The 26,757-nt window shown below is 48.8% G+C and overlaps 1 protein-coding gene across 1 annotated transcript in view; it reads right to left on the reverse strand.

Moving 5' to 3' along the window:
* LOC149337871 (lipase member K-like) overlaps positions 1-26,757 on the reverse strand; it is a 316,672-nt gene that overhangs the window by 12,414 nt on the left and 277,501 nt on the right. The window contains exons 7-8 of the mRNA XM_089554532.1: positions 19,673-19,744; positions 2,566-2,634 (exon numbers count right to left, since the gene is read on the reverse strand). Of these exons, the coding sequence (XP_089410658.1) occupies positions 2,566-2,634; positions 19,673-19,744 (141 nt within the window). The remainder of the gene's footprint in view (positions 1-2,565; positions 2,635-19,672; positions 19,745-26,757) is intronic.

Here is a 26,757-nt window from a genome sequence, read left to right on the forward strand (position 1 = left end):
TGGCGTGCTTGCGGAGAATAATTTTCACCAGACGAGGGAACAACGACTTGTTTAAGGAACTTCAAGGCGCATCTCTAAAGTACCTTTTCTCCTTTATTGTAAAACTCTCAAGAAGTGCAAAAAAACCAAGAAAAATGTGAGAGGAAGCCCGAACCAAACCTCGCAGGCGAAACCAAGTGAAAATAAAAGCAAAGGGGCCAACGGCCAAACTGATATGCGCGAAGAAAAGTCGCAGTGGCCTGTCCCTCTGGTCCTACGTCTAGCCTAATCTTTCCCAAAGCAAACCTCACACTCAGATTTCTTTTATGCGCACAGAAAGACGACACAAATAAGACAAGGTAGACAGGACGGAGCGCAATTACTGGAAACCTCAATATTACTGGAAACCTCACATATGTGGGAACGCACTCGCCCCCAGTGGTTCGCCTTCCCGCAATGCACCCCAATTGTGGTTAGCTCCCCCGAAAGGCACCCGCCTCAGTTGTGTTACTTAACTAACAGGGGGGGGGGGGGGGGGGGGGGGCGCTCGCGTCGCAGCGGCACCAGCGCCACGGCTGGCGTTTGCTGCGCGCACGCGGGGGAGAGACGGGTCTCCCCTTCTCGGGACCGGGGAAGCACGCGGACATGTCGCGCGCCGCTCCGCTCTTCGCCGCGGGCGCCTCGTGGTCGGAACATGGTCCCGCCACCCAGTCCCGTCCGACCTCAGAGCTGCCCCCTTGCCCTAGCGTGGGCGAACGTTCGCTCGTAACCGTGCTGGTGAGTCGGACGTCCTCGATTCCTCAGTGCATTTTGTTGCTAGCTGGTGTTATTGTTGTTATAGTAATAAATGTCTTGTTTGTGCCAGCCAGTGTGTGGTTCCTTTGTTCCCGCAGAGCAAGGCCCGCCGTGGTCGGTGAGCGCTCGGTAGCGTACGCGACCACGGGGTGGGGTCCGCGCAGTTTTGAACTGTGTCAGCCGCGGTTAAGCGGGGAGAAAGGATTTATCTCCCCATTTCAAACCCCATACATAACACAAGAACCGCGTAGTTGAGTTTCCCCTTTACGTGGCGACGTGAGGAACCACTTGATGATGATGAAATCGTGTTTGTCGATGGATTGATGGTTCGGACTCGCAAACATTCACATTACTCGACAGCAGGAAAAGAAGGTTAACTATTTATGCACACATAAATAAACAAGAAGAAACGAGCAAGGGAGAAACTATTTGCAGCATGACTGAACCGTTGATTAGACGAAATCAGCCCCCGCGTCACCGAGAGCGCTTAGTTTTAAGCCCTAGCTCTGTCTCCGCCCTCGGCGGAGACAGCAACCAATAATAAAACAGGCAACACCTCGCAACAATCGATGGTTAGGGAGAGGAAAAAAGTTTCCGCCAACTAATCAAAGCCCGGGGAAAGGATATCAGCTAACTAGACACTTGGGAAAGGGGAGGTTCCGAGCACGCATACAAACAGCACTGAACTGACTGCATTCCGAACCTCTGCTTTCCTCTACGTTTTCCTTTCCGCGCGCTCAAGGTTGCTTATAAAAAAAAAGAAGAAAGCTGTCGCTGAGCGGTCAAGCGCCCAGTGACGACGACAGCTCATCGACCCAGTGGGGCCGCATCGCGTGCCGATCTGCCACCGTACACCTGCATCCTCACTGTAAGCTATGTACGTGAGCAGAGCGAATGACTGACACCCAGGGAAACGAGAAGGATAAAAAAAAACATCCACTGGCCGCCAACATGACTGCAGGCATTCAAACCCTGAACGCTGCTCAAAACAGCGTGCTGGAAGGCATATATGGTGGGAAGGCAAGACGGAGACGACACGAGCGCCCTGCCGGCGGTGCCACTGGCAACAATAGAGCAACCACTGAGCCTCTGTCGTATGACATGTTTACGCAAAAGGCGTACTGGCGCTAAAAAACGGAGACGACACACACAACAAGATAGGACTGGCGCCAACTTCCGAGTTTATTCACAGAAGAACCACTTAATAACCACAATGCATGCAAAAAGATAAAGACAAACCAGTTTGAGTGCCTTTGTTGTCTCCGTTTTTTAGCGCCAGTACGCCTTTTGCGTAAACGTGTCATGCTACAACCAACTAGCTCAAATCAAAGTATTGCTCCGTCGTGTGTTCGCGGTTCCACGAATTTGGTAATCCTTCGACCAGGGACAGGTGCACATGTCAAAGTCTCGCTCCGTACACTCTGTGCTGGAGGCTGGATGGCGCCTCAGAAAGTTGAGAGAACTTCACAAGCGTACAAAAAACTCGCGGCCAATTGTCAAAGGCTCAAGACCTCCGGTGAAAATGAACGAACTGCTGATTACTAGCTCGCCAAAGTGTTCGTCGCTCTTTTAAACCACAGCCGATAGGCATCAAAATATGTAAACGTTTTTATTGCTTTTGAACCCCACAACCAAGCCATAAATTCCTTATCTGGCCTTGAGAGGAATAGGGCTAAGGGAATAGAGGAATAGAGGAATAGGGCTAAGGGCTAGGCAACACTGCATACGGCAGTTATTTGACGTATTGCTGGCGTTTACAGTGACTAGTGTATAACTTAATCCCTGACTTACCGTGCCGTACAGAGCCATGTTTATCAGTGGGCCGTAACTGTATTTGATGAAGTTCTTCGCCCGGATAATCTATGAGGTACCAAAAAATACAATTTACTGTTAGGGCCAAGCATGAGGAGAGACAAAGGAAAGCAGGAAAGGAAAAAAGAAACGCAGCCGTTTCGCGACACATACTATTGAGGACCATCGAGGACGTACTATCGAGGCGACGTACTATTCAGGACGCACCAACAGTGAATTTGCAGCATATTTGTGCGAAGTTTTTCTGTCATCTCCAGATTTCACTCGCACATATTAAAACTTGCGAGTCCTGCTTTCATCCCTACCATCCCTGCCGTACCATTCAACATGAACCAACTAGCCCGACTCAGCCCTCTCCTACAATCGTGGTTTAGCATTGCCGAATAATTAACGATGTTACGGCTTCTGCGTCTAGCTCTTGCGTCCTGGAGCCTTCTGTCCTTGATAATACATTGATAGTGTGCTCGACATTGATAGCCATCAAAATTGCTTTCGAGGTCTGCTATTCAGCGTCATTTCAGGACGAGTTTAAGACAATCGTACGCTGCACGAGGTGATGGAAGCACAGCGAGGGCTTCTTTTCACTCTTTCGCGTTGCGCCAGAAAGTGCACCTAGAACTTCCTGGTCAACTAATACAGAACAGCACTGCTCTGTAATGCTAACAAGGTGCGCCGGTACTCTTGCCGGCGAATGCGGGAGTTCAAAAAAATTCGTTGTGGTTTAGCTCTGGTTAAACCTGGAGTGACGCGATAGCTACAGCTGGCTGAGTGGAACGCGCTCAGTCGAATCGCAAGTCGTTCGCCGCTCCGTTTCGCTGGTCGTTCCTTCTTCATCTTCGTTCCTGGACGTGGATTAATTCTCTCCCCCTCTCCACTCCTCCAGCGCTCGGTTTCACCGGCGCGTCGCGCCGCCGGCAGCTGTTCCACACCACGTGACCAGCCACGGCGCCGCCACACTGAAAGATCGGAATGGGAACAAAACATAACTGCGCAAAAGGACGGGACAAGAGAAAGAGAACCACACGGGACAAACGCAGACTGACAACTAATTTATTCCACCAACTCCTCTTTCCTTCAGCAGCAAAGCGCATGCGCACCATCCACAAAAACAAACACAAAAGCCACACTCATCTCATGGAATCAAGGAACTCTGACTCCTTGCGGTACAGGTGTACTGAAGCATCGCTAACACACTTGTCAGGCCCGAATCTCGCGATTTCCAAGGCCTCGATAATTTCCCGTTCTTTCTTTTCCCTCGAGCGTCCGATAATCCTATCGAAAAGCGGATTACAATTTTTGTCATCTTGCTTGCAAGTGTGACAATGCTTAGGCAGATGCTCTCCCCTTGAATCATCTAAGGAATTTGCATGCTCTAATAATGTAATGTTGACGCAGTGGCCAGTTTGCACTATGTAGAACCTACCACAACTCGGGGGAATATCATAAATTACAATGTACACTGTACGAACTTATTCCTGTGGTTAATGCCACACTCAACCTTCTTTTGCTTATCCTTTCTCGCCAAAATTGCACAAACGCGACAACTTGCAAGGTGCAGAAAAAATGACCTCAACGCCGAATTTTCCACAACGTTGAAAGTGTCCTCAACAAGGGCCCCAAGTTCAGCGTGGAAGTCCCCCTGAGCAAGCCCGAGGCTTTGGCGGCCGCCCATAGGATTGCTGACAAAGTTCAAGGTGAAGAGAAAGAACGTTGCCATTTAGAATGTGTTGATTCAATCCACAAGAAGAACTCTAGTTTGGGCTAGTTGGTTCATGATTCAACAGGAAAACGGCGCAAAAGACGTGGACAAAAGAGACAAACACGACAGGACCAGCGCCAACTTGCAATTGAATTTTATTTCGCACCAAACCCGCATTTATGTAGGCCATGCAGAATCCGCATTCAAAGAAAGGTTTGCTCCCCTTTGACAGTGCCCATTCGAAGCTTGTGAAGCGGGCAATTGTCTCGAACTCCTTGCAAGCGTCTTTGAACAAATCATGCCCCCATATGGTCTCGTACAGTTTCAGTGCTCAAGCTCAGCGGTTAAAAGAAGCAGGATACCCCTCCTGTATGGTTACTTCCGTGTTTGAAGCCATACTGCAGAAGCTGAAGCAAGGTCCTAAAGGCAGAGATCCAGTTTCACGCAACTGTGTGGCAGTAATACCGTAAGTCCACAAGGTTTCACACAACCTTAAAAAAGTAGCAAGCAGACATAATGTTCAGGTCGCATTCTCAGCCCCCTGCAAACTTTCTAAGCTTTGCGCAATGACTAACGGGAAAAAACAATCGGCTTGTACTGTGAAACATCAAAACAAGTTCACACGGTGTAGGACGCGGGTTGTTTACCAGATTCCCTTAAGTTGCGAGCTCAACTACATTGGCCAAACTGGTCGATATTTTAATGAGCGCGCCAGCGAGCACTGCCGGAATCTGCGGAATAACGAAGGAAGCTTCCTAGTGGATCATTGCAAAGCCTGGAGGGGTTGCCGTCCGGAGTAGGAGTGGGAAGGACAGATTTGAGAGAGAGGTGGTTGAAGCCGTTTACATCAGGATAGAAGGGAGCAGATGCGTCAGCAAGCCATCCATTACGCTTAGCAACGAGGAGTACACTTTTCTAGAAAGTTTTTTGTAGGCTCTTCGTTTTGTTTTGTTGAGCACGCTCTTTCCTTTGGCATTGGTTGCAATTTTTGGCGATTTTTTTGACGACGTGTGGTTGTTTGCGCGGTTTTTGTTCTCGTTTTTTTACACCTTCGACGCTGACCTTGGTCTGAGCTCCGCGTTCATCCTTTTTCATGTTTCTTGTTGGTCATCGGTTATCATTCATATGGCTGCTGGTGGTTCGTTTCAATTTTTTCTCGCTTTTATACCTTTGACGCTGACTTTGGTCTCAGCTTCGCGTCCATCTTTTTTCATGTTTCTGGTTGGTCATCGGTTATCATTCATGTGGCTGCGGGTTCGTTTCAATTTTTTCTCGCTTTTATACCTTTGACGCTGACTTTGGTCTCAGCTTCGCGTCCATCTTTTTTCATGTTTCTGGTTGGTCATCGGTTATCATTCATGTGGCTGCGGGTTGTTCGTTTCAATTTTTTCTCGCTTTTATACCTTTGACGCTGACTTTGGTCTCAGCTTCGCGTCCATCTTTTTTCATGTTTCTGGTTGGTCATCGGTTATCATTCATGTGGCTGCGGGTTGTTCGTTTCAATTTTTTCTCGCTTTTATACCTTTGACGCTGACTTTGGTCTCAGCTTCGCGTCCATCTTTTTTCATGTTTCTGGTTGGTCATCGGTTATCATTCATGTGGCTGCGGGTTGTTCGTTTCAATTTTTTCTCGCTTTTATACCTTTGACGCTGACTTTGGTCTCAGCTTCGCGTCCATCTTTTTTCATGTTTCTGGTTGGTCATCGGTTATCATTCATGTGGCTGCTGGTTGTTCGTTTCAATTTTTTCTCGCTTTTATACCTTTGACGCTGACTTTGGTCTCAGCTCCGCGTTCATCCTTTTCCATGTTTCTTGTTGGTCATCGGTTATCATTCATATGGCTGCTGGTTGTTCGTTTCAATTTTTTCTCGCTTTTATACCTTTGACGCTGACTTTGGTCTCAGTTAGGACTGATGCTTGGGCGAGTTGGTATGCCATGTTCAAGAAGAACAGCGCGAATTTTGGTCTCAGCTTCGCGTCCATCTTTTTTCATGTTTCTGGTTGGTCATCGGTTATCATTCATGTGGCTGCGGGTTGTTCGTTTCAATTTTTTCTCGCTTTTATACCTTTGACGCTGACTTTGGTCTCAGTTAGGACTGATGCTTGGGCGAGTTGGTATGCCATGTTCAAGAAGAACAGCGCGAATTTTGGTTTAGAAGAGCAAGTTGCTGGGCTAGTTGGTGCTGTTGCATCGTGGTGGAGCAGCGCAAAGGACCTGTGTACGTCTTTCCTTGTTTCTTGTGTCCCGTCCTTTGCGCTGCTCCACCACGATGCGAATTTTGGTCTCAGCTCCGCGTTCATCCTTTTCCATGTTTCTTGTTGGTCATCGGTTATCATTCATATGGCTGCTGATTGTTCGTTTCAATTTTTTCTCGCTTTTATACCTTTGACGCTGACTTTGGTCTCAGTTAGGACTGATGCTTGGGCGAGTTGGTATGCCATGTTCAAGAAGAACAGCGCGAATTTTGGTCTCAGCTTCGCGTCCATCTTTTTTCATGTTTCTGGTTGGTCATCGGTTATCATTCATGTGGCTGCGGGTTGTTCGTTTCCAATTTTAAATTTTGCACTCTTAATCCATTTCAACCTTTTTTTTTACCTTCGACACTGCTTTGGTCTTAACGCTTCATTATTCACCTTTTTTTCCACGTTTCTTGTTAATCATCTCGTATCACTCATGAGTGTGTATCGTTTTTGGTGTTTAAGAGTTGCTTGGTCATGGCCGTTTTAGTGTTGTTTGCTATACATTTGTTTGCGTTTTCATTGGGTTTTTTTAGCCATGATAGTATGTTACGTGGTTGCTATCGCGCTTCCTGTGTTAGAAATCTTGCAGTGATCGTTTCTACTGCCTGTGCGTGATTACACGGATGTTAGGGCGTGAAGGAATCATATTTTGAGAAAAAACAGCGCTTTCAGACAAAGGACCAGAACAAGAAGGACACACAACTGCGCAATTGTGTGTCCTTCTTGTTCTTACACACATGTTGCCCGCCTCTTGAATACCAAAGGCTTCGATAATTTCCGTTTCTTTTTTGTCGGCTTTTTTGTTTTAACTAAGTTAGGGCGTGTTGGCCTAAATAAAGGCGGGTTTGGTGCGAAATAAAATTCAGTTGCAAGTTGGCGCTGGTCCTGTCGTGTCGTGTTTGTCTTTTTTGTCCACGTCTTTTGCGCCGTTTTCCAGTTGATTGAGTCCACAACACCTTCAAAGGCAAGAAGAAAAGACTCCATGGTGAGATCTGTGGCAAGCTATTTTAGGAACTCTGACCTCGCTTTGATGATGGCCAACAAAGAAGGAGGCTTTGTGGTTCTGCCTCAGAAGCTTTTTAGTGATAAGGCCACGACATCTGTCTTAAAGAACTTTACAAGAACAGATCTAAAGCCGTCTGAAGCGAAGGCAAAGGCGGTTGCACTGTTAAGGGATCTGAAACTCGACAGGCTAAAAAGTAAAGGGGTGAAAAACAAGGTCCTAGTGCTCACTCTGTTCTTTAGTGCCAAGAGTCACAAGATAGAATACCCCTTTAGAGCCATTGTTACACCAACTGGATCCTGGCAAGCTGTGGTCGACGGACGGACGGACGGACGGACGGACGGACGGACGGACGGACGGACGGACGGACGGACGGACGGACGGACGGACGGATGGTTGGACGGGTGGACGGGTGGATGGGTGGACGGGTGGATGGGTGGACGGGTGGATGGGTGGACGGGTGGATGGGTGGATGGGTGGATGGGTGGATGGATGGATGGATCGGTGGATGGATGGATGGATGGATGGGTGGATGGATGGATGGGTGGATGGATGGGTGGGTGGGTGGATGGATGGATGGGTGGATGGATGGATGGATGGATGGGTGGATGGATGGGTGGGTGGATGGATGGGTGGATGGGTGGGTGGATGGATGGATGGGTGGATGGATGGATGGGTGGATGGATGGATGGGTGGATGGATGGATGGATGGGTGGATGGATGGATGGATGGATGGATGGATGGATGGATGGATGGATGGATGGGTGGATGGATGGATGGATGGATGGGTGGATGGATGGATGGATGGATGGATGGGTGGATGGATGGATGGATGGATGGATGGATGGATGGATGGATGGATGGATGGGTGGATGGATGGATGGATGGGTGGATGGATGGATGGGTGGATGGATGGATGGGTGGATGGATGGATGGATGGGTGGATGGATGGGTGGATGGATGGATGGGTGGGTGGATGGATGGGTGGGTGGATGGATGGGTGGATGGATGGATGGGTGGATGGATGGATGGGTGGATGGATGGATGGATGGGTGGATGGATGGATGGGTGGATGGATGGATGGGTGGATGGATGGATGGGTGGATGGATGGATGGGTGGATGGATGGATGGATGGATGGATGGATGGATGGGTGGATGGATGGATGGATGGATGGTTTATCTTACTTCAACGATTGTGAGTTTTCAGGAAAAATTTTACGTGCAGAAACGCGGCATTTGCATGGGGTCATGTGTAGCTCCCGGTTTATCACTAATCCTTTTAGCTGAAATTGACCGCTGGCTATCGCGTGTACTATCTGACGACCGTATCGTTCGAGTGTTCCGATACGTGGACGACTTCTTAATCCTTTTAAATATTGACCAAAACGACGACTTGGGCCAGGTGGCGATGGAGGTTTTAGCATCTTTTAAGTCAGCCTTTCCGAGTTTTAATTTCACCATTACCAGGGATTCATTAGCCAAGTCCTGTCCACATAAGGTTCAGGTTAGCTTTGAGGCTCAGGTTGATCGCCTTAGGTCTGCTGGTTTTCCGCTGGCACTTCTTCAGGCTCTCGCTGAGTCCCTGTTGAATTCAAGGAGAGGGCTGACGGACGGGACGGAAGAAGATGAGACAAACACATGCGCTGATGTGTTTGTCAGCGCATGTGTTTGTCTCATCTTCTTCCGTCCCGTCCGTCAGCGCTGTTTTGCCGTACCTTTCCCTGTTGAAGTCCTTCCGCCCAAACTCAAAACCACGGGGGGCGGATGCACAGGACAGACGGAAGTATGAAGTTATGCCCTATGTTCACAGGGTCTCGCACGGCCTGAAGAGGGTCGCTGGAAAATTCGGCGTTGAGGTCATTTTTTCTGCACCTTGCAAGTTGTCGCGTTTGTGCAATTTGGCGAGAAAAGATAAGCAAAAGAAGGTTGAGTGTGGCATTAACCACAGGAATAAGTTCGTACAGTGTACATGCAATGTAATTTATGATATTCCCCTGAGTTGTGGTAGGTTCTACATAGTGCAAACTGGCCGCTGCGTCAACATTACATTATTAGAGCATGCAAATTCCTTAGATGATTCAAGGGGGCAGCATCTGCCTAAGCATTGTCACACTTGCAAGCATGATAACAAAAATTGTAATCCGCTTTTCGATAGGACTAAGATTATCGGACTCTCGAGGGATAAGAAAGAACGGGAAATTATCGAGGCCTTGGAAATCGCGAGATTAGGGCCTGACAAGTGTGTTAGCTATGCTTAGTACACCTGTACCGCAATGAGTTAGAGTTCCTTGATTCCACGAGATGAGCGTGACTTTTATTTTTGTTTTTGGGGTTGGTGCGCATGCGCTTTGCTGCTGAAGGAAAGAGGAGTTGGTGGAATAAATTAGTTGTCAGTCTGCGTTTGTCCCGTGTGGTTCTCTTTCTCTTGTCCCGTCCTTTTGCGCAGTTATTTTTTGTTCCCATAATGTCATACCAACTAGCCCCTCACCGCACTCTTCTAGATCGGAATGGTAGCGTGATGTAGGCGCCCGGCGCCATAGAGGAAAAAAAAACTAAGGAGAGAGCGTGAGGTCACACGGCCAGCGTTCGCAAGCCGAGTGTTTACGAAGCCGTTTTCTCCCTCAGTTTTCCGTTCTCTCAGTCAGTCCTTTTGTTGCGAATGCAACACTACTCGAATCGCCGAGCCATTTCGCGGAGCTGAGGCAAGGCCATACTGCGTATGCAATGAGGAGCAGTGACGTCACACGGCGCACAGCTGGCGCGCCGCCACTGTCTCTGCGCGCGTGACTCAGAGGTGCCGCCGCCGCGCTCGCCAGTTGCGCATGCAGCATGGCTGCGCATAGCTAGCCTGCTGGGGCCGCCGCCGTTGCAGCGAGGTCTCCATCGCCTCTCTCTCTCTCTCTCTCTCATTGCTTTCGCAATCCTCTAGGTTTAACCAGAGCTAAAGCGCTTTATGTTCTGGTTGTAGTATGTTTAATTGCGCGGGTATGCGCGGCTTGTGGCGCGGGATGTCTACAGCAAGGAGCTTGATCAACAGGCAAATTGCCGCGTTAATCCGCGAGCAGCAAAAGTATGTCTACTCTCTTTCACCACTTGCCTCCTGTAATTCATTGCCAAATAAAAGCGCCAAACCCCCCCCCCCCCCCCACACACACACACACACACACACACACACACACACACGCACGCACGCACGCACGCACGCGCGCACGCACGCACGCACGCACGCACACACACACACACACACACACGCACACGCACACGCGCACGCACACGCGCACGCACACACGCACGCACGCACGCACGCGCGCACGCGCACGCGCACACGCACGCACACACGCACGCGCACAAGACAAGACAAGAGAACTGGACAGAGCGCCGCTCAGAACTATAGTCGGATACAACTTAAGAAGGCAGCGGCGTTTCCCCGTCTTCAAGTCGTTCAAGATATGCGCTATCTCGGTCCGCCTTTTCAAGACTGAGATAGCATATCTTGAACGGTTTTGTTGATGCTGTTGTGCGGATGTTTCTATTGCGCATGCCTTGAATTTTCTATATATTTGTTGGCGTTGCAGTAAATAAAATTAGATGAAGTTAGCGCAAGTCCTGTGTCAGTCTTTCTTGTGTACGTCTTTTTGCAGCGTTGTTTTCCTTTTCTGTCTCAAATACAGAAGTTTCGCTGAAACACGAACTGCCTTTCTTACTGATATAGAAAGCGTCAATCAGTTCTCTGGCTTTGTTATTGCTCTTTCTGGCAAGGATCCGCACGTATGAGAAGCATGGCACACAAGAGCGTGAAGGGCATATTCTGATATGTTTCGGTAAATTTGGGCCCTCTTTATTTTGTTCTACGTTTCCTTCATGTTGCCTGATTCGCCCATTAACGCAGCGCCCTGTTTGTCCTATATAGGAACGACCGCACGAGAGGGGAATTTCGTAAACAAAAGCGTATCTTTTTGGGCTTGTTGGTGCATGTTGGTGCATTACATCGGCCAGACGGGGAGATGCCTCAATCAGCGATTGATGGAACACGCACGCGACGTCAAGAACGGGAAAGAGAAATCACTTGTTGACCACATTCATTTATGCGAATCTAAAACATGCAAACCATTTTTTGAGAAACTGCTGTCCTTGCAAAAAGTAGGCACATGACCACGCGGTTAATAATTGAAGCAGAGAGGATAAATTCTTCGAGAGAGACATGCATAAGCACTCCTTCTATCTTTTTATCGGATAAAGAGCTATCATTTCTCAGACAACGTTACTGTTAGCACAAGTGATGACGTGTTTTTGGTGTATAAATATGTTGCATGTGGAAAATAAAATTTGTTGGAAGTTAGCGCTCGTGTTGTTCGTGTCTTCTTGTGTCCTGTCCTACTCTGCGCTATATTCTCTCGTTATGTTCATAAACAACCCCTTCGGCACATCTCATTAAAGGTCGATTATGCTTAGTACCACAGCCCCTTTCTTGTTCTTATTCTTTTCTTTTGTCGATTCGAGGGCAAACGCTTCCGAGCTTCAGGGGGGCTGAAGGGACGAGCGGGACACCATGCCTGCTCGCAACCTTCTTCAGGTTGTGGGCCAACTTGTGCACGTACGGCACCGCCACTGATCTCCCCTCTTCACGAGGGACCTCTGCCCCAGCTCTCACTGCCCTCATCTTCATCTTCTGTAAAAGGCTTTCGACGACCCCTGTCACGAGCGAACCAGGGAGTCCGGCTGAAGCAGCCTAGCCAATTGGTTTTCAAAACTTTGTCGCAACTTGTGAGCGCGGACTCTAGGCTCAGTGAAGCAATACCTCTTTTCAATAAGCGCCGCCGCGGTGGCTCAGTGGCTATGGTGCTCGGCTGCTGGCATGAAAGACGCGGGTTCGATCCCGGCCGCGGCGGTTGAATTTCTTTGGAGGAGAAATTCGAGGCCCGTGTATTGTGCGATGTCAGTGCACGTTAAAGAACCCCAGGTGGTCGAAATTTCCGGAGCCCTCCACTACGGCGTCTCTCATAGCCTTAGTCGCTTTGGGACGTTAAACCCCATAAACCAACCAACCATCTTTTCAATTACTTGAAATGCGAAGAGTCGAATGGCATAATCCCTTTTTTTGCTCGTGGAGCGTACGCCCAACACACACGGCCCCTACAGAACTCAATTTTAATATCTAAGAACTGTAAAACATTGCCCACTGGCAGTTCACACGTAAAATGCAAGCCTTTTACATGTTGTCTGAATAGAGATAAAACATAATGTGAAGCTTCAGCGAAGTTTAAGCTTGCGTCCTCGGTTACAACAATAAAAAAATTGTCAACGTATCTAAAAACTTTAAAAACGGTGCTAGCCCCAAAACCTGATGAAAGACTAGTCCATTTGTGAAAAAGAAAAATGTTACATAAAACCGGAGCTACACACGAACCAATACAAATGCCCGTTTCTGCAGAACAAACCGCTGGTCAAATGTTTTAAAAGTGGACGCCAAGTAAAATCATGAACAGAAATATCGGCAGAGTTCTGAAAGGAAATGGGATCATTTTTTTCGATGCATTCCCTGACAGCAGTAAATAAGGCATCATGAGGCACAGAATAAAACATTTCAACAACATCCCCGGAAAAGGCACGCCCAACAATAGCTTCAGTTTTCAGGAATTTACAAACTTCGTCAGATCTTTTCGTTAAAAACAGATCTCCTCCATCTAGTTTAGTCAAATGCTTCAACTGATCTTCTTCTGCCCCGAACCTTTTCTTTTACTATCGTTCTGAAAGGCAATGAATTTCAAACTAGGCCAGCAACATGTTCTCTTAAACATTTCTCGTGGTTTGCTTTATGAACTCATGGCATACCATCCAGCGAAAAGTGCCGCGTTACACCACGAAAAGGCGCAGAGTGAAAGAGAAAGCGCACAGTGACCACCCGGACCGCTGTGGCAAATACTAAGTCTAGTCACGACAGCCATAAAAGACTGCATTTGCTCTCCACGAGTTTTTCGTCGACGCAAAACCCATTTCCGCGCTTTCCGGCCGTCATGCACGTTGCGCAGCAGTAGACTCCGCAGTATCCCCCGGATGGCCGTTGCGCGGCTGACGTTGACACGCCTGGGTATAATTCCACACAAGAGAATTACGTATTTCGGCAACATACAATCAATCCCGATGTGCGTTAGGATAACACTTGCTCATAAAGCTACAAGCTCCTCACTTATCGCAAACCTAAGCTTGGTCTGTACATAATACAAATATTTTGATGGCGTAAAAAGGGACAACACAGGAAAAGACAGAAAGAAACGGACAGTAAGAGCGCAAACTACCAACAGAGTTTATTGCGGAAAACAGCTTCTTTTATACGCCAGTACATTATCATAACAGGAAAACAACATAGTCACGATGTTCCGCAATAAACTCTGTTGGTAGTTGGCGCTCTTTCTGTCAATTTCTTTCTGTCTTTTCCTGTGTTGTGCCTTTTTGCGCCGTGAAAATATTTGTAGCATGAACCAACAAGCCCTGCATGGAGTAATTTTGTCTGTACATAGGCTACCTTCGAAAGCAGGCAGTGCGTCTGGAATAATAGTTCGTCAAACGAGACAGGGGGCAAGGTTTGTTTGCTTGAAGGATAAAAGCAAGACAGCGATCCTTGCGTTTTCGTTCAAAAAAAACGTAACACGATTTGACAGGAAACTGCTTCAGGCTGCTGTCCTGCCATCTCTTTGCTTCGTCAATATAATATTTTATCCGTTAAAAATTTATTTGATTACAACCTAGCCATCATGTTTTTTTAGATTAATGAACAACCCACTTTCTTTTGAATTTATTGACAAATGTTTTTGAAGAATTGTAACCCTACGAGATTTGCAGCTAGAAAAAATACCTTGCTTCTCGAAGTTTTTACTGATTCTGCAAAAGGGCATTCTCATTTTGCATGCATTTCCGTGTGGAATTTACCCCTGAGTTTATAATCGCCGATATCTTTGTCTATGTTTAAATCAAATGTAAAATTTTTCTTTTGCAGCAATAAGTGATGTGAGCTGCTTCTGTTCACTTTAGAAAATTCTTGTCCTTCATTATTTGCTAGAAATTTTAAATTTGTGTTTTGTGCTTTGACAACTGTATCCTTGTATTCTAAATTGTATCTTTATATGTCTTTTCACAATGCTGTATTTTGTACAATATCATTTATAGTGGTTGGTTATTTTTGATATTCTCGTCTGTTTTTTTCGCCGTGCTAATCATCTATTTCATTTTCATTATATAAAAGTTCCTTATTTAAATTAGTTTTCTTATTACTACTAATTATGCTTTTCTGTGATGCTGCTTGTTTTTTATTCAAGTTAGTACTAATCTACCGGGGGTCCCGTGACGGTCGCTTGATTTTGGGACCCTCACCTGTAAAGTGAATTTATGTAACCAATATGGCCCCAACAAATTCTTTTCTTATCTTAAAAAAGAGGTAGTGAAAGGGAAAACGCCATCGCTACCCCGGCATGTGAACGGCACGAACCTTTTTGCGGAAACAGAAAAAGGCACGGACCACCTATATCAATAGGGCAGGAGCTCTTTGTCAGTTAAAAGCAGCTTAACCGTTTCATTCTTTGTTATCATAGAATTACAGCGCTTGCAGACACACTCAACTGCGCTGAGCTACCGGACAGTTCAGCGCAGCTGTGCGTGTCCGGTCTGTCCTCGCCTGCAAGCGCTGTGATTCCATGACGACTGAAGAGACGAACTACCCCAACAACATACCCTGCCCATTCAAGCCCTTCATACCCCATTCATAACCTGACCTGCTGTTCCTTCCCCGAGACGTGTAGTCTTTAAAAAGCGAATTATGAATAAGCAGTACTATTTACCGGCTGAGATCAATGCCATTGCATCATACTTCTCATCTGAATCGATGAAGTGCATGAACTTAAATGCAAGGTTCGTTAAAACAAACATTTTTGTCTAGAAGAAGTCGCTGAATTTTCATTTGTCGATTCTACTGTTTTGCTCACGGAAACTTGAAGCACTTGCGAAATGTATCTGTTTAAATTGACTCACTACAAGACACGCTACCTTAATGGGTCTAATAGTCACGGTGGTGCTGTAGTTCTAAATCATGAAAATTTCGAAAGAGAACAGCGTTTTACAAGTAAAGGCTGGCCAATCGGTTGTGCTTGGTCGTACTAGAGCGTGGTAGCACTCAAACGAGACAGGAAAATGACGCAGACACATGCGCTGCAACTATGCGCATACGCGCCACACGATTATCTACCTACAATCTACAATCATCCACGTTGTCATTGGCCCTCAGAAATAGGAGCCCTTGTTTGGTTAGATGCGCGGAAGGCTTGCTTACACACTTATCTGATAATTCTGAAAAAGCATGAGCTTCCGTTGTCACCTTTGTGGTGGTGTGCCGGCATATGCGCAGAATACTTGTTCTTCCGAAGGCAGGAGGGAAACTTTCCACTGGTACAATTCAGGCTTATTTGCCCGGAGGTCACGCTCTCTAAATTTACTTTGTGTTCTTGCAGTCTCGTAGTCAGACACTTTCCGGTCTCGCCGCTAGAGATAGCATCACCAAGCTAGTAGTAAGAGCAGCGTCAAATGTTTGGTACGCTTCACCTTCATCGCCATCTCCCACCTTCAACGTTTCCTCTTTGTCACTCCAACTTCCGCTCCCTCCTGGTCCCTCAATCCGACGCCATCAATCCTTCTTCACATAGAAGCGTCCTCCCCGTATGTGCTGCCACGACGATAATCCCCAGGCGGCCGTATGAATAATTTGGTTTCCAGGACTGTACTGAGGCCCAACGTCCAGAAATGAAATAAAAGTGCCAGCGCTGGTTTCCAGAATGTACAGGAAATAAGGCACGAAAGTTTCCGTCACCATCAGAATGCACACGCCCTTCATCATCATGCGAGTGCACTCCAGCAGCCGATACCTCAATTTCGTTTCTTTCAGAGGCATCCACTGCAGATAGCGAACACGCTGAGGGAGGAAATGAACTGCTAACGCTCTCCTACCACAATCACTTGACTCCGATAGGGTAAAATTCTCTATTTGCTGCCGATGACTCCCATTAACACTGGCTGCGACGTGTTAACTAGCGTGAAGAAAACAGCGGACAGAGAGAGGGAAGCAGACGGGACAGACGCTCTCTGTCCGCTGTTTTACTCGCGCTATTTAACATGCTGCAGCCCGTGTCCAAGCACCAACTAGCCCAAATTTCTTGTTTAATCGCTACCATGAAGCGACAGCAAAGCAAATCAGCGACAGCTTTAATTTGCTCACTCAATCGGAGAATGCAGAACGTTCAGTCCATCAAGAGCGCTGGTGAGGAAATCAATATAAATCCGTTCTCATTTTTGGAACAGTATTAAATTTAACACAAGTAGTTAGTAGACCAGCAAAGGGGAAAAAAAACCGATCCCGTAAAAAATTGCAAGCTTAAATTTGTCGTACCCGCGTCAATACACTACTCCCGAAGCAACGACGCTTTATTTGTATTGACTGACTGACTGATACAAAATTGTATAGACTGACTGACTTATTGCCTGATTGATTGATACAAAATTTGCAAGATACAGAGGTAAATAACTGAAAACATCTAAGCCAACTAGCTAAGTACAAATGCACGCAATGAATTTAATGAAACATACCATACAAAAGGGCAAAGAGGAGAACCCGCAGTTAGCGCAATTAGCACAAGCCGCGCGGTGCGCTCTTTCGAGCACCCAGTTTCTGCGCGGTAATTAAGCTGTCTACTTAGGGCAGGTAGTGACCGCAGATCCGGATCATTAGAGGGAAATAACTAGAAGAATAAGAATGGGGTGGAGTGCGTATGGCAGGTTCTCTCAGGTCATGATTGGTAGCTTACCAATATCCCTGAAGAGAAAAGCATATAACAGCTGTATCCTACCGGTACTCACCTATGGGGCAGAAACGTGGAGGCTAACAAAGAGGGTTCAGTTTAAGTTAAGAACAACGCAGCGAGCTATGGAAAGAAAAATGATAGGTGTAACATTGAGAGATCGGAAGAGGGCGAGTGGGTGAGGGAACAAACGGGGTTAATGACATCCTAGTTGAAATCAAGAGGAAGAAGTGGGCTTGGGCAGGGCATGTAATGCGAAGGCAAGATAACCGCTGGTCCTTAAGGGTAACGGAGTGGTTTCCAAGAGAAAGCAAACGTAGCAGGGGACGGCAGAAAGTTAGGTGAGCGGATGAGATTAAGAAGTTTGCGGGGATACAGTGGCGGCAACTAGCAAAGGACCGGGTTAATTGGAGAGACATGGGAGAGGCCTTTGCCCTGCAGTGGGTGTAGTCAGGCTGATGATGATGATGATGATGATGATATACCATGGTGTATATACTCTGTGCAAAGTATTTAAAAATTGGATGTAGCGCTATTATGAAGGCCACAGTGAGAGGACGACACAACAATGTACGCTGCTATTGTGTCGCCCCCTCTCTGTGGTCTTCCTAATGGCGCTACATCCAATCTACAAATAATGAATGACCAACTAGCCCAGCACCAAGTTCTACTGTGTGCAAAGACCAGCGAAAGAAACCGATCTCAGGTTTCATAGCTTCTAGGCTTCATCATACATGCAGGTTTAATTTGGTTCTGAGAGCCCTCGTGTAAATCGGTGCGGGTTCTTTGTCTACTCTTGGAATGGGATTTGTGCTGCAACACCCACACGATAGACATCCTCTTCTTAGTAAAAACAAAATAGGCCATTAGGGGCACAGCACTGTTGAATGAACGCTTCTCACGCTGTTATCTTTTCTCGCTTCACTGCAAAATGGTGTCAGCACCGTTAATACACCCTTTATAGGGGCACCGATTGAAGGGTGGTGCAGGCCCGCGAGTGCAAAGGTGCCAACTGCAGACAACACCTTAAGGGTGCATATTAAGCATTTAGGAACGACGACCACGAACATAGGCGAATTTGTGCGCACTTATAATCTGAGCAATCGCTTTCAAAATGGTCATTGGACTTTCTACAGACTCTATTGCTTTCCTACAGACATTTCCTTTTGCATATTTATAGTCTTTAAACAAGGTCAACTGGAAGTGAATGGTCATAAATCTATAGATTTTCTTAAGCTGTCTAGAAGATTTAATAAGGTGGATTGGTGAGCTAGTTGGTTCATGATCGTATAATTGAGCAGCAGAAAGTGAACAAGAACGTTGAAAAAACATACAGACGAGCACAATGCTGCACTCACAACTGAAGAATTTATTTGAAAACCGCATATTTATCCTGAAGAACAGGCATTCTTTCGAAAGATAACCTATCGTTATCCGCTTCCATCGCCGCGCAGGTACTTGACCTCTTTTTTCGATAGGCAAACTGAAGACTTGCATTGCGCGCCCGAATCACGCATAGCCCTGGCTTCCAAGATCTCTCGCGCCAGCTGGTCATTGTTCTTTGTTTGTTTTATTCTTCAGTTGTCAGCGCCGCATCCTCCTCGTCTGTGTGTTTCTTCAATGTCCTTGTTCACTTTCTGCAGCTCAGTTATACGATAGAAGATTTATATTGTCAGTAGACTAGGCTTAAGGAATTGTCTATACAAAGTGTATCGAATTCACAGACAAATGTCGATGGGCAGTCTATGAACTCTAAATAATTTCCTTGCAAGGGATGTTCGCAGCTCAACGGCAGCAGCACTGTATGTCCGCGCTGGAGACGCTTTATTCGCAGCGCAGCTCGATCCACCAAGGCTACAAAGAGTGGGCGTGTGTTGTTAAGGGTTGTTAAGGGAAAACGCGCAAGCAGCCTTGCATTGGATGGACTCCTGAACCCATGAAAGAAGGTGCTAATTTGAAGGCGAAAATTGCAGGGAATAAAAAATAAGCACATATGTAAGATTTCGCTGAAGTTCACTATTTACGCAACAAGAGCAAACGGGGTAGTTTTCTTTTCAGCCTCAGTTTAAGCATCCAGACTAACGCAATAATCCGCGCAGCAATAACTGTCGTCTACGTTAGTACGGCCACCGCAGAGCTAGCATCCAGAAGCACTAATTGATCGATCTTCTTGCTGCGGGCTTCATGGTGGATTTGGGATGGCTGTCAGCGCCACTCGCAAAAATAAAAACAGGAACCTGTGGCCCTTCTTCGTGTTTGTCGTAGTACTGCCATCTTTAAATAGTAGATTTGTTTTGTACAGACCTGTGCATACTGTTCGACGTTGCGCTTTGATGCACCCGCCGGTTGATGTGTGGTGTAGACAGCCAATCTCGACTGAAAAGGAAAAGCGGAAAGGTTACCTTTACAAAAATTTTTATTAATATTCTTAAGAAAGTCTTTAGACGAATCTTAATAGAACCTGTCAACATTGAATAGAGAGTCTTTTAAATCTCTTCATACTTTGTAGTAACAACCCATCAACCGTCTTCCGACAATTGGCCACCGTAATCCAGAAGACTCAAGCACGTAGAAAGTCTTTATACTTCCTATCATCCCCTCATCGACAGTCTCTATACACTTCATATTAACCACTGGCGTTCCAGCATAGCAAGCCGTAGGTCGAAGGAGCGGCTCTCGTCAGTCAGGGATGGAGAGGGTGGTGCAGTGGAAGAGACGCTGGAAAGTGACGCTGGAACCAGCAGCGAGAGCAACAGCGCATTTCCCACGACCTACAACAACAGATACACGCCTTGACACAAACCCTCCAGACAACCACCTCCTCTCTTACCTCCCAGCTTAGCAAGCTAAATGAGCACCTTGCCACACTCACCACTCCCTCCTCCACCGCCCAGGTCGCCCCTTTGGCTGATTTTCTCGAAACCACCACACAGGCACACCACACTCGCTTGGTTCAGCTAGAGACATCGGTTCTGCAGATTCTTACCACCCTCCAAGCACAATCCAAACAATTAGAATCCTTCACTTCTACGCTCCAATCCCTGCATCAGTCACTGCCTCCGGCCAAAAAGAAGGAACGCGTACCCTCAAGAGCTTCTACCTCTACACTGTCATAATGGCTTTTGGCGAGGACCTCGAGGTTGTGCAGTGGAACTGCCGAAATCTGTGCCATAATAAGACCCCCCTCCACCAGTATCTACTCGCCCGCCCCTCCCTTCCCCATTTTCTCCTTCTCCAGGAGACCCGGATGGCCCGCACTGTCCCAGGCTACCGCGCCTACCATGCCACTACGGCCACACCACTTGCGTGTATTTATGTACGTAGCGACGTGCTCGTGGAGCCGCTTGATATCCCCTCCGTCCCTCTTAAATATTTAGTTGGTGTGATCTATGATCTATTAACACCCTTCTTCCCGCGTCTTACTCGCCCTTTTGCCTTTCTACAACCCCCCTGTTACCTCCTCTTTATTTTCCGCCCTGGGCAAGTTCCTTTACTCTCTTCCTTCTAACTCCCATCTCCTCTTTGGTGGTGACTTTAATGCCCCTCACACACTCTGGGGCTACCCTCAAACCCTCAAACCCGGCCGCCTCCTCCACTGTCTGGCCCAGGAACGCCACCTGACCCTTCTCAATACTCCTGGCTCCCCTACTCGAGCGGGCACTGCCTCATAGCGCCCCACGACACCCGGTCTCACTTTCTCTCGGGGTTCACTTTCATTTCACTGGCAAGTGACAGCCGAAAATCTTCTCAGTGACCACTATCTTGTCCACATTTCCACCTCTCTTTCCCACATCCCTCGTTGTCATCCGGTCACTCATACTGACTGGCACGCCTTCCGCGCTAATCTCGCCTCTGACTCCTTTCAATCCTACGACGACTGGACGTCGCGCATCACTGCAGCGCTCACGTCCAGTAGCCGTCGTGTTCGCTCTTGTCACCCAGTCCCAGACCCAGACCCTCACCTACTCCGTTTATGGCGTCGCCGTAAACGTCTTCAACGCTCCTTCCGCTGCCAACCCCACAATGCCCAACTTTCTTCCCGGATCACTGCTCTGCGGGCCGAGATCGTCGCCCACTGCGCCTCACTCGAGCACTCGCGTTGGAGTGCTCTTTGTGACCGTCTTGACTCTGCATTGCACTCGCGATCCACATGGTCTCTCTTCAAATCCCTCCTTGGCACAAAGCCTGCCCTTGCTCCCACTCTAGCTAGAGCCCTCACTCAAGGAACTCCCTCCGATGTTTTTGATCAGCTCGCATCTCTCTATCTCCCGCCCCCCCCCCCCCCCCTGGCACCCTCCTACCCGGTGTACTGCGGTGGACCTAACCCCGATCTGGACCAATCCTTCACTCTCCGGGAGCTCGAATCGGCTCTGGCTGCTAATGCTACACGCTCGGCTCCCGGTGCGGATGCCATTACATACACCACACTTCGCAACCTTCCTGACTGCGCCAAAGAATTCCTCCTTAAAACCTTGTCACGGGTTCGGCGACTAGTCGACATCATCACCGAATCCGGACAATGAGGGGGTGGTCGTTTGATGCCCGGCGTAGCCGGTAAGCAAACGCAGTGACTGAGACCGAGGCGTGTTAAGGGGTAACAACAACAAAAACGTTTATAGCTTCGATTGAACAATGCGGCAGCTTTCACAGACTCGTAATTTACATTCTACAAAACAATTGCGTAAAGCACATAAGAGTAAACACACTGAATTAAGTTATACATTGAATATTTCTACACAGGTCAGAACACAAGTGAGAGGCCAATTAGATACAGTCGATCAAAAGTCAGAAGGTGAACAAACATACAGTGAACCGGGAAGCGCGGCTGCAGTCCATCCACAAAAACGCAGTCAGTGCGGCCCCCGAAGGCGACATCCGTCCAGGGCAGCTTGCGGTTTCGAGGATGCGGTGCGGCGGCTCGGAGACCCGGGAGTTCGCGGCGGCAGCGTTTCCACCGACGAGCGGACTGAAGTTCGTTTCCATACGGCCCCCTTTTAAAGCCCTCGGGCGCTAGCGAGCGAGCACTCGCGGCGCCACAGCGTCGGCGTCGAAAAAACAAAACACCAAAACGCGCAACGAGAGCACGTAGGCACCTACACTTTGCCTCTGCATGGCCGCCATCTTGGAGGAGGAAAAAATTAACGCACAACTAAAAAGAAGCCCCAGGCTTCGACTCTCGATTCGGTGACCTTGGAAACGCAAAAAAGTAAAACACAACCAAAAAGCCAGTCACGTAGGCCGCAACTTCTTTCCCGCTAATGGTCAGCTCTAGACCGGCAGTATCGGGGACGAGTTTGAGCCGCCTCCGCTTTCGCAACGCGAGGGGTTGTCTACATAACTGAAAAAAGCGTGCATGCATTCTTGCTCTTCCCGAGACACATACAAAGAAACGCGGACGCATTAGTTTTATACAAACAAAAGTAATTTACAGGTTGCCGCCACTTCTGTGACAAACCTACAATGATGCATGTGACAGCGGCTGCCTGCCCAGCTCCTGGACCTCCTCCCTCATTTCTATGATTCCAAAGCCGGGCAAGCCTCCCTCTCTCTCTAACCTCCGCCCAATCTCCCTGACATCATGTGTTGGTAAGACCCTTGAGCGAATGGCCCTGACTCGCCTCTCTAATTTTCTCGAGACGAGGGAGTTCTTCCCTCATTCTCTCATCGGCTTCCGACGCTACGTCTGTGCACAGGACATGTTTCTGGTTCTCCAGCACACGTTTCTGTCACCTACCCCCACTCAAATTCACGCACTTGTGACCGTCGATGTTCGCAAGGCCTTCGACGGTGCTTGCCACGACCACATCCTTTCCCAACTCGCCTCCCTAGACTATGGCTCCCGCATGTACTGTTATATCCGCTCATTCCTCTCTAAACGTGTCGCTCGCTTTCGAGTCGACACCTATCTGTCCGACCCCCACAACCTCACCCGAGGCACTCCTCAAGGTGCTGTTCTCTCTCCTACCCTTTTCAATCTTGCTATGGCCCCTAATGCCTCCCAGCTAGCTGAAATTCCCGACCTGCATCATATATTTTACGCCGATGACATCACTCTCTGGTGTTCGTCTGGCTCTCCCCACGTACAGGACACCCTGCAACGTGGCCTAGATCTCATCGACTCCTTTCTCACCACTGCTGGCCTCTCTCCTGCTCCTGAAAAATCCGAGCTCCTTCTCCTCAACCATTCCTCATACCAGCGCTCACACCACCAATTTGTCTCTCTCCACCTTTCTGGCTCTCCCATTCCTGTCGTCACGCAGTGCAAAGTTCTTGGCTTTCCTTTGCATGCAGCCAAGCACGTGCAGGCCCTCCACCGTGCTTTCACCACCTGCCACTCCGTAACGCACCTCTTGCGGCGCGTGGTCACTCGGCGCTCAGGTCTCCACGAGGCTCATGCGTGCCGAGTTGCCCACGCGCTGGCCCTCAACAAGGTCTTGTACTTTGCACCCTACGTTTCCTTCAATCAGACTCAACGCTCTTGAGACTGCCCTTGTGGGCCTCTACAAGGCAGCTCTCAACCTCCCTATCACTACCTCTACTGCAAAGATCTTTGCAACAGGCCTCTTCCATCCTCTCCGTTCTCTGCTCTCTCTCCATCATGACTCGCAGATTGCCCCGGCTTTCCCTTACCCGTCAGGGTCAGCGGTTACTGACTCAAGCGGGTATCTCGCCCATTCCCTGTGCCCCGTTTACCTCTCCTATTCCCACCCCGGCTCCCAATCATCGGATCCTCCCCCTTCCGTCCAACATGTCCCCCGTTCTGCACGCCGGTCGTCGTCATGCGGCCGCACAGCACCAATCCCCTCTCTTTGATACCCAGGGTGTAGCTTACACGGATGCCTCCTCCGTGGCTCCTCGAGGTTCCTGCGGCTACGCCCTGTACCACCCCCACCTCCCCGCTCCTGAAACTCACACCAGCGGGCCGTTTCTACGCCCTCCGGATGCATTGTCCCTCGAGGTCCTCGCCATTGCGCATGCCCTCCAGTCATTTGCCCTCCTTCCCTCTCTTCAAGAGTACACAGTCCATTCAGACTCACAAGCCGCTATACACCACATACAGAAACGCAGCCTAACCCCTTCTCTTCAACAGGAGGTCGAACGAGCGGTCTCCGCATTGCAGCCTTCCATCGTTTTCCTCCGCTGGGTCCCTGGGCATTCAAGGATTGACGGCAATGAGCTGGCTCATCAGCTCGCCCGTGACACACTTTTCCGGGCACCGTTGATCCCCTGGCCCAAGCCCTCGGAGGACGGTGGGAGACTCACCCTTCGCCGCACCATAAAAGAGGTCTACCTCGAGCTCCGCCTCGGCAAACGCCTTTACCCTCCCCCTCATCCATCACTCACAGTGCCGGAGGCTCGCCTTCTTCGGCACGTTCAAATGAATGCAGTCATCTCCCCGTCTCGCCTCTTTCTCTATCGCTATCGATAGGACCCTTCCTGTCCCAACTGCCCCTGTATCTATGCGGACCTTGCCCATTGCCTCTTCTATTGCCCGGCTGCTCAGCAGTCGGGTTCCTACCCCCCACCTTCTTTATCCATCACCACCTGGCTCGACTGGCTTGGCGCTGAAGGGGAGGAAGAACAGCGACTTCTGGTCGCCCAGGCGGTCGACATGCTCGGCCTGTAAATTTTTGCCGAATAAACGTCTTCTACTACTACTATTAACCACTTAGCGACAATCTCTACCAACACACTATCAACGGTCTACCGACGATTGGTCACTGTTATCCAAAAGACACAAGTACGTAGAAATTGTTTATACTTCGTATCAACCAGATATCAGCCATCTCTACCAACATCCTACCAACAGTATTCCGACAATTGGCCACCTTTACGACAATTGGCCACTCAAGTACGATTACTACCACCAACTTATTGTTTGGAAATATGTGTGTTAACTACAATATACGCCACTTGTATCAACATTGTTATCGCTTCAAATTCATTTTGTGAACACCGTATCCTAGACTGTTTAAAGAATCGTAGAAGCAAAATGCAAATTATTACTTTCATATATTGCTCACAAGCATACATAAGCGCTACAAGGCGTGCATGACACATCAAAATATTTTACGGCGAACAATAGAGGAACAGAATATTGCCTTCGGCACAGTTCCCCTCTCTTCCCTTTTTTGGTAAATGATTGACTCACAGAAATTGGAAAACATAACGGGTTTTAATTTATGACGTTCCTGCTATAGGACCAGCCTTTTCGAGTATACTACAGCATTTGAAACAAAACGTGTGTGCTTCAAATGCTGTAGTACACTTGAAAACGGCTGGCCGTCAGGCCGAAACGTCGTGAATTAAATACCGATGGTTTTTCTTATATATATGCATACTGCCACGTTTCCACAAGACGTGACCGAAAACGTGACCCGTCTTTGTCGGCGGGCTGATCCCGACATGACGGAGGCCGCGAAGTTGCGCCACCTGATGCAGGGCGTAAAAGAACATCTTTTCGCTGGTTTGGTGCGGAATCCCCCCCAGACCGTTGCCGACTTCATCAGTGAAGCAACCCTCATTGAGCGAGCCCTCCAGCAGCGTTTCCGACGAAACGAGTCTGCGTACGTTCAGCCCTTCAGCTCAGTGGCCGCTTCGTGTAGCGCCAGTGAACATTCCTCTTTGCGAGAGTTGATCCGAGACGTAGTTCGCGAGGAGCTCCGGAAACTCCACATCATCTCGCCTGATCCCACAGCCGCTGCCCTCACTGAAGTCGTCCGCGAGGACATCTATCAAGCGTTTGCACCGCCTCAGTTGCTGCCCGAGCCACGCCCTCTGAGTTATGCAGCAGCTGTCCTACAGCCCGCGGTGCCTCCCGCGCAGCCTATCCCGTTCGACTCGCAGCCGCCGTCCGTTCTGCCGCCACCCTCCTACCAGCGGCCACCGCAGCAGGGACTCGCCATGCAACCACCGGTCCGGAAGGCCGACATATGGCGCACTCCTCGTCAGCGGCCGCTCTGTTTCCACTGCGGGGAAGCCGGCCACCTGTATCGGCGCTGCCCCTACCGTGAACTCGGGCTTCAGGGATTTTCACGTCACGCCCCGCGCCCACGGTTCGGTGAGCGACCTCGGGAAATCGAGGAATACCTTGCTGCCCAGCAGACTTCACCGAACGGCCGCCAACGGTCACCTTCTCCCGTCCGCTACTCGTCACCTAGCCGTCGTACTTTCAGCGATACGCTGAGGGGGCGGTCGCCAAGCCCACGCCGGGGAAACTGAAGGCGGCGACCTCAGGGGGGCAGGTTGCTGAAAAACGAAACCGACGTCCCGAAGACCCCCCCGTGACGACGCAGCGTGATTCCGTGACAGCGATGCCGCCGCAGCGTGATTCCGTGACTCCGAGCTTCCCTCATACCGATGACACAGCTAGCGCCGACCTTCCCCTG

Source organism: Amblyomma mixtum, chromosome 7 (genome assembly GCF_055824585.1).
Source record: "Amblyomma mixtum isolate Tamu chromosome 7, ASM5582458v1, whole genome shotgun sequence".
Taxonomy (NCBI): Eukaryota; Metazoa; Arthropoda; class Arachnida; order Ixodida; family Ixodidae; genus Amblyomma; species Amblyomma mixtum.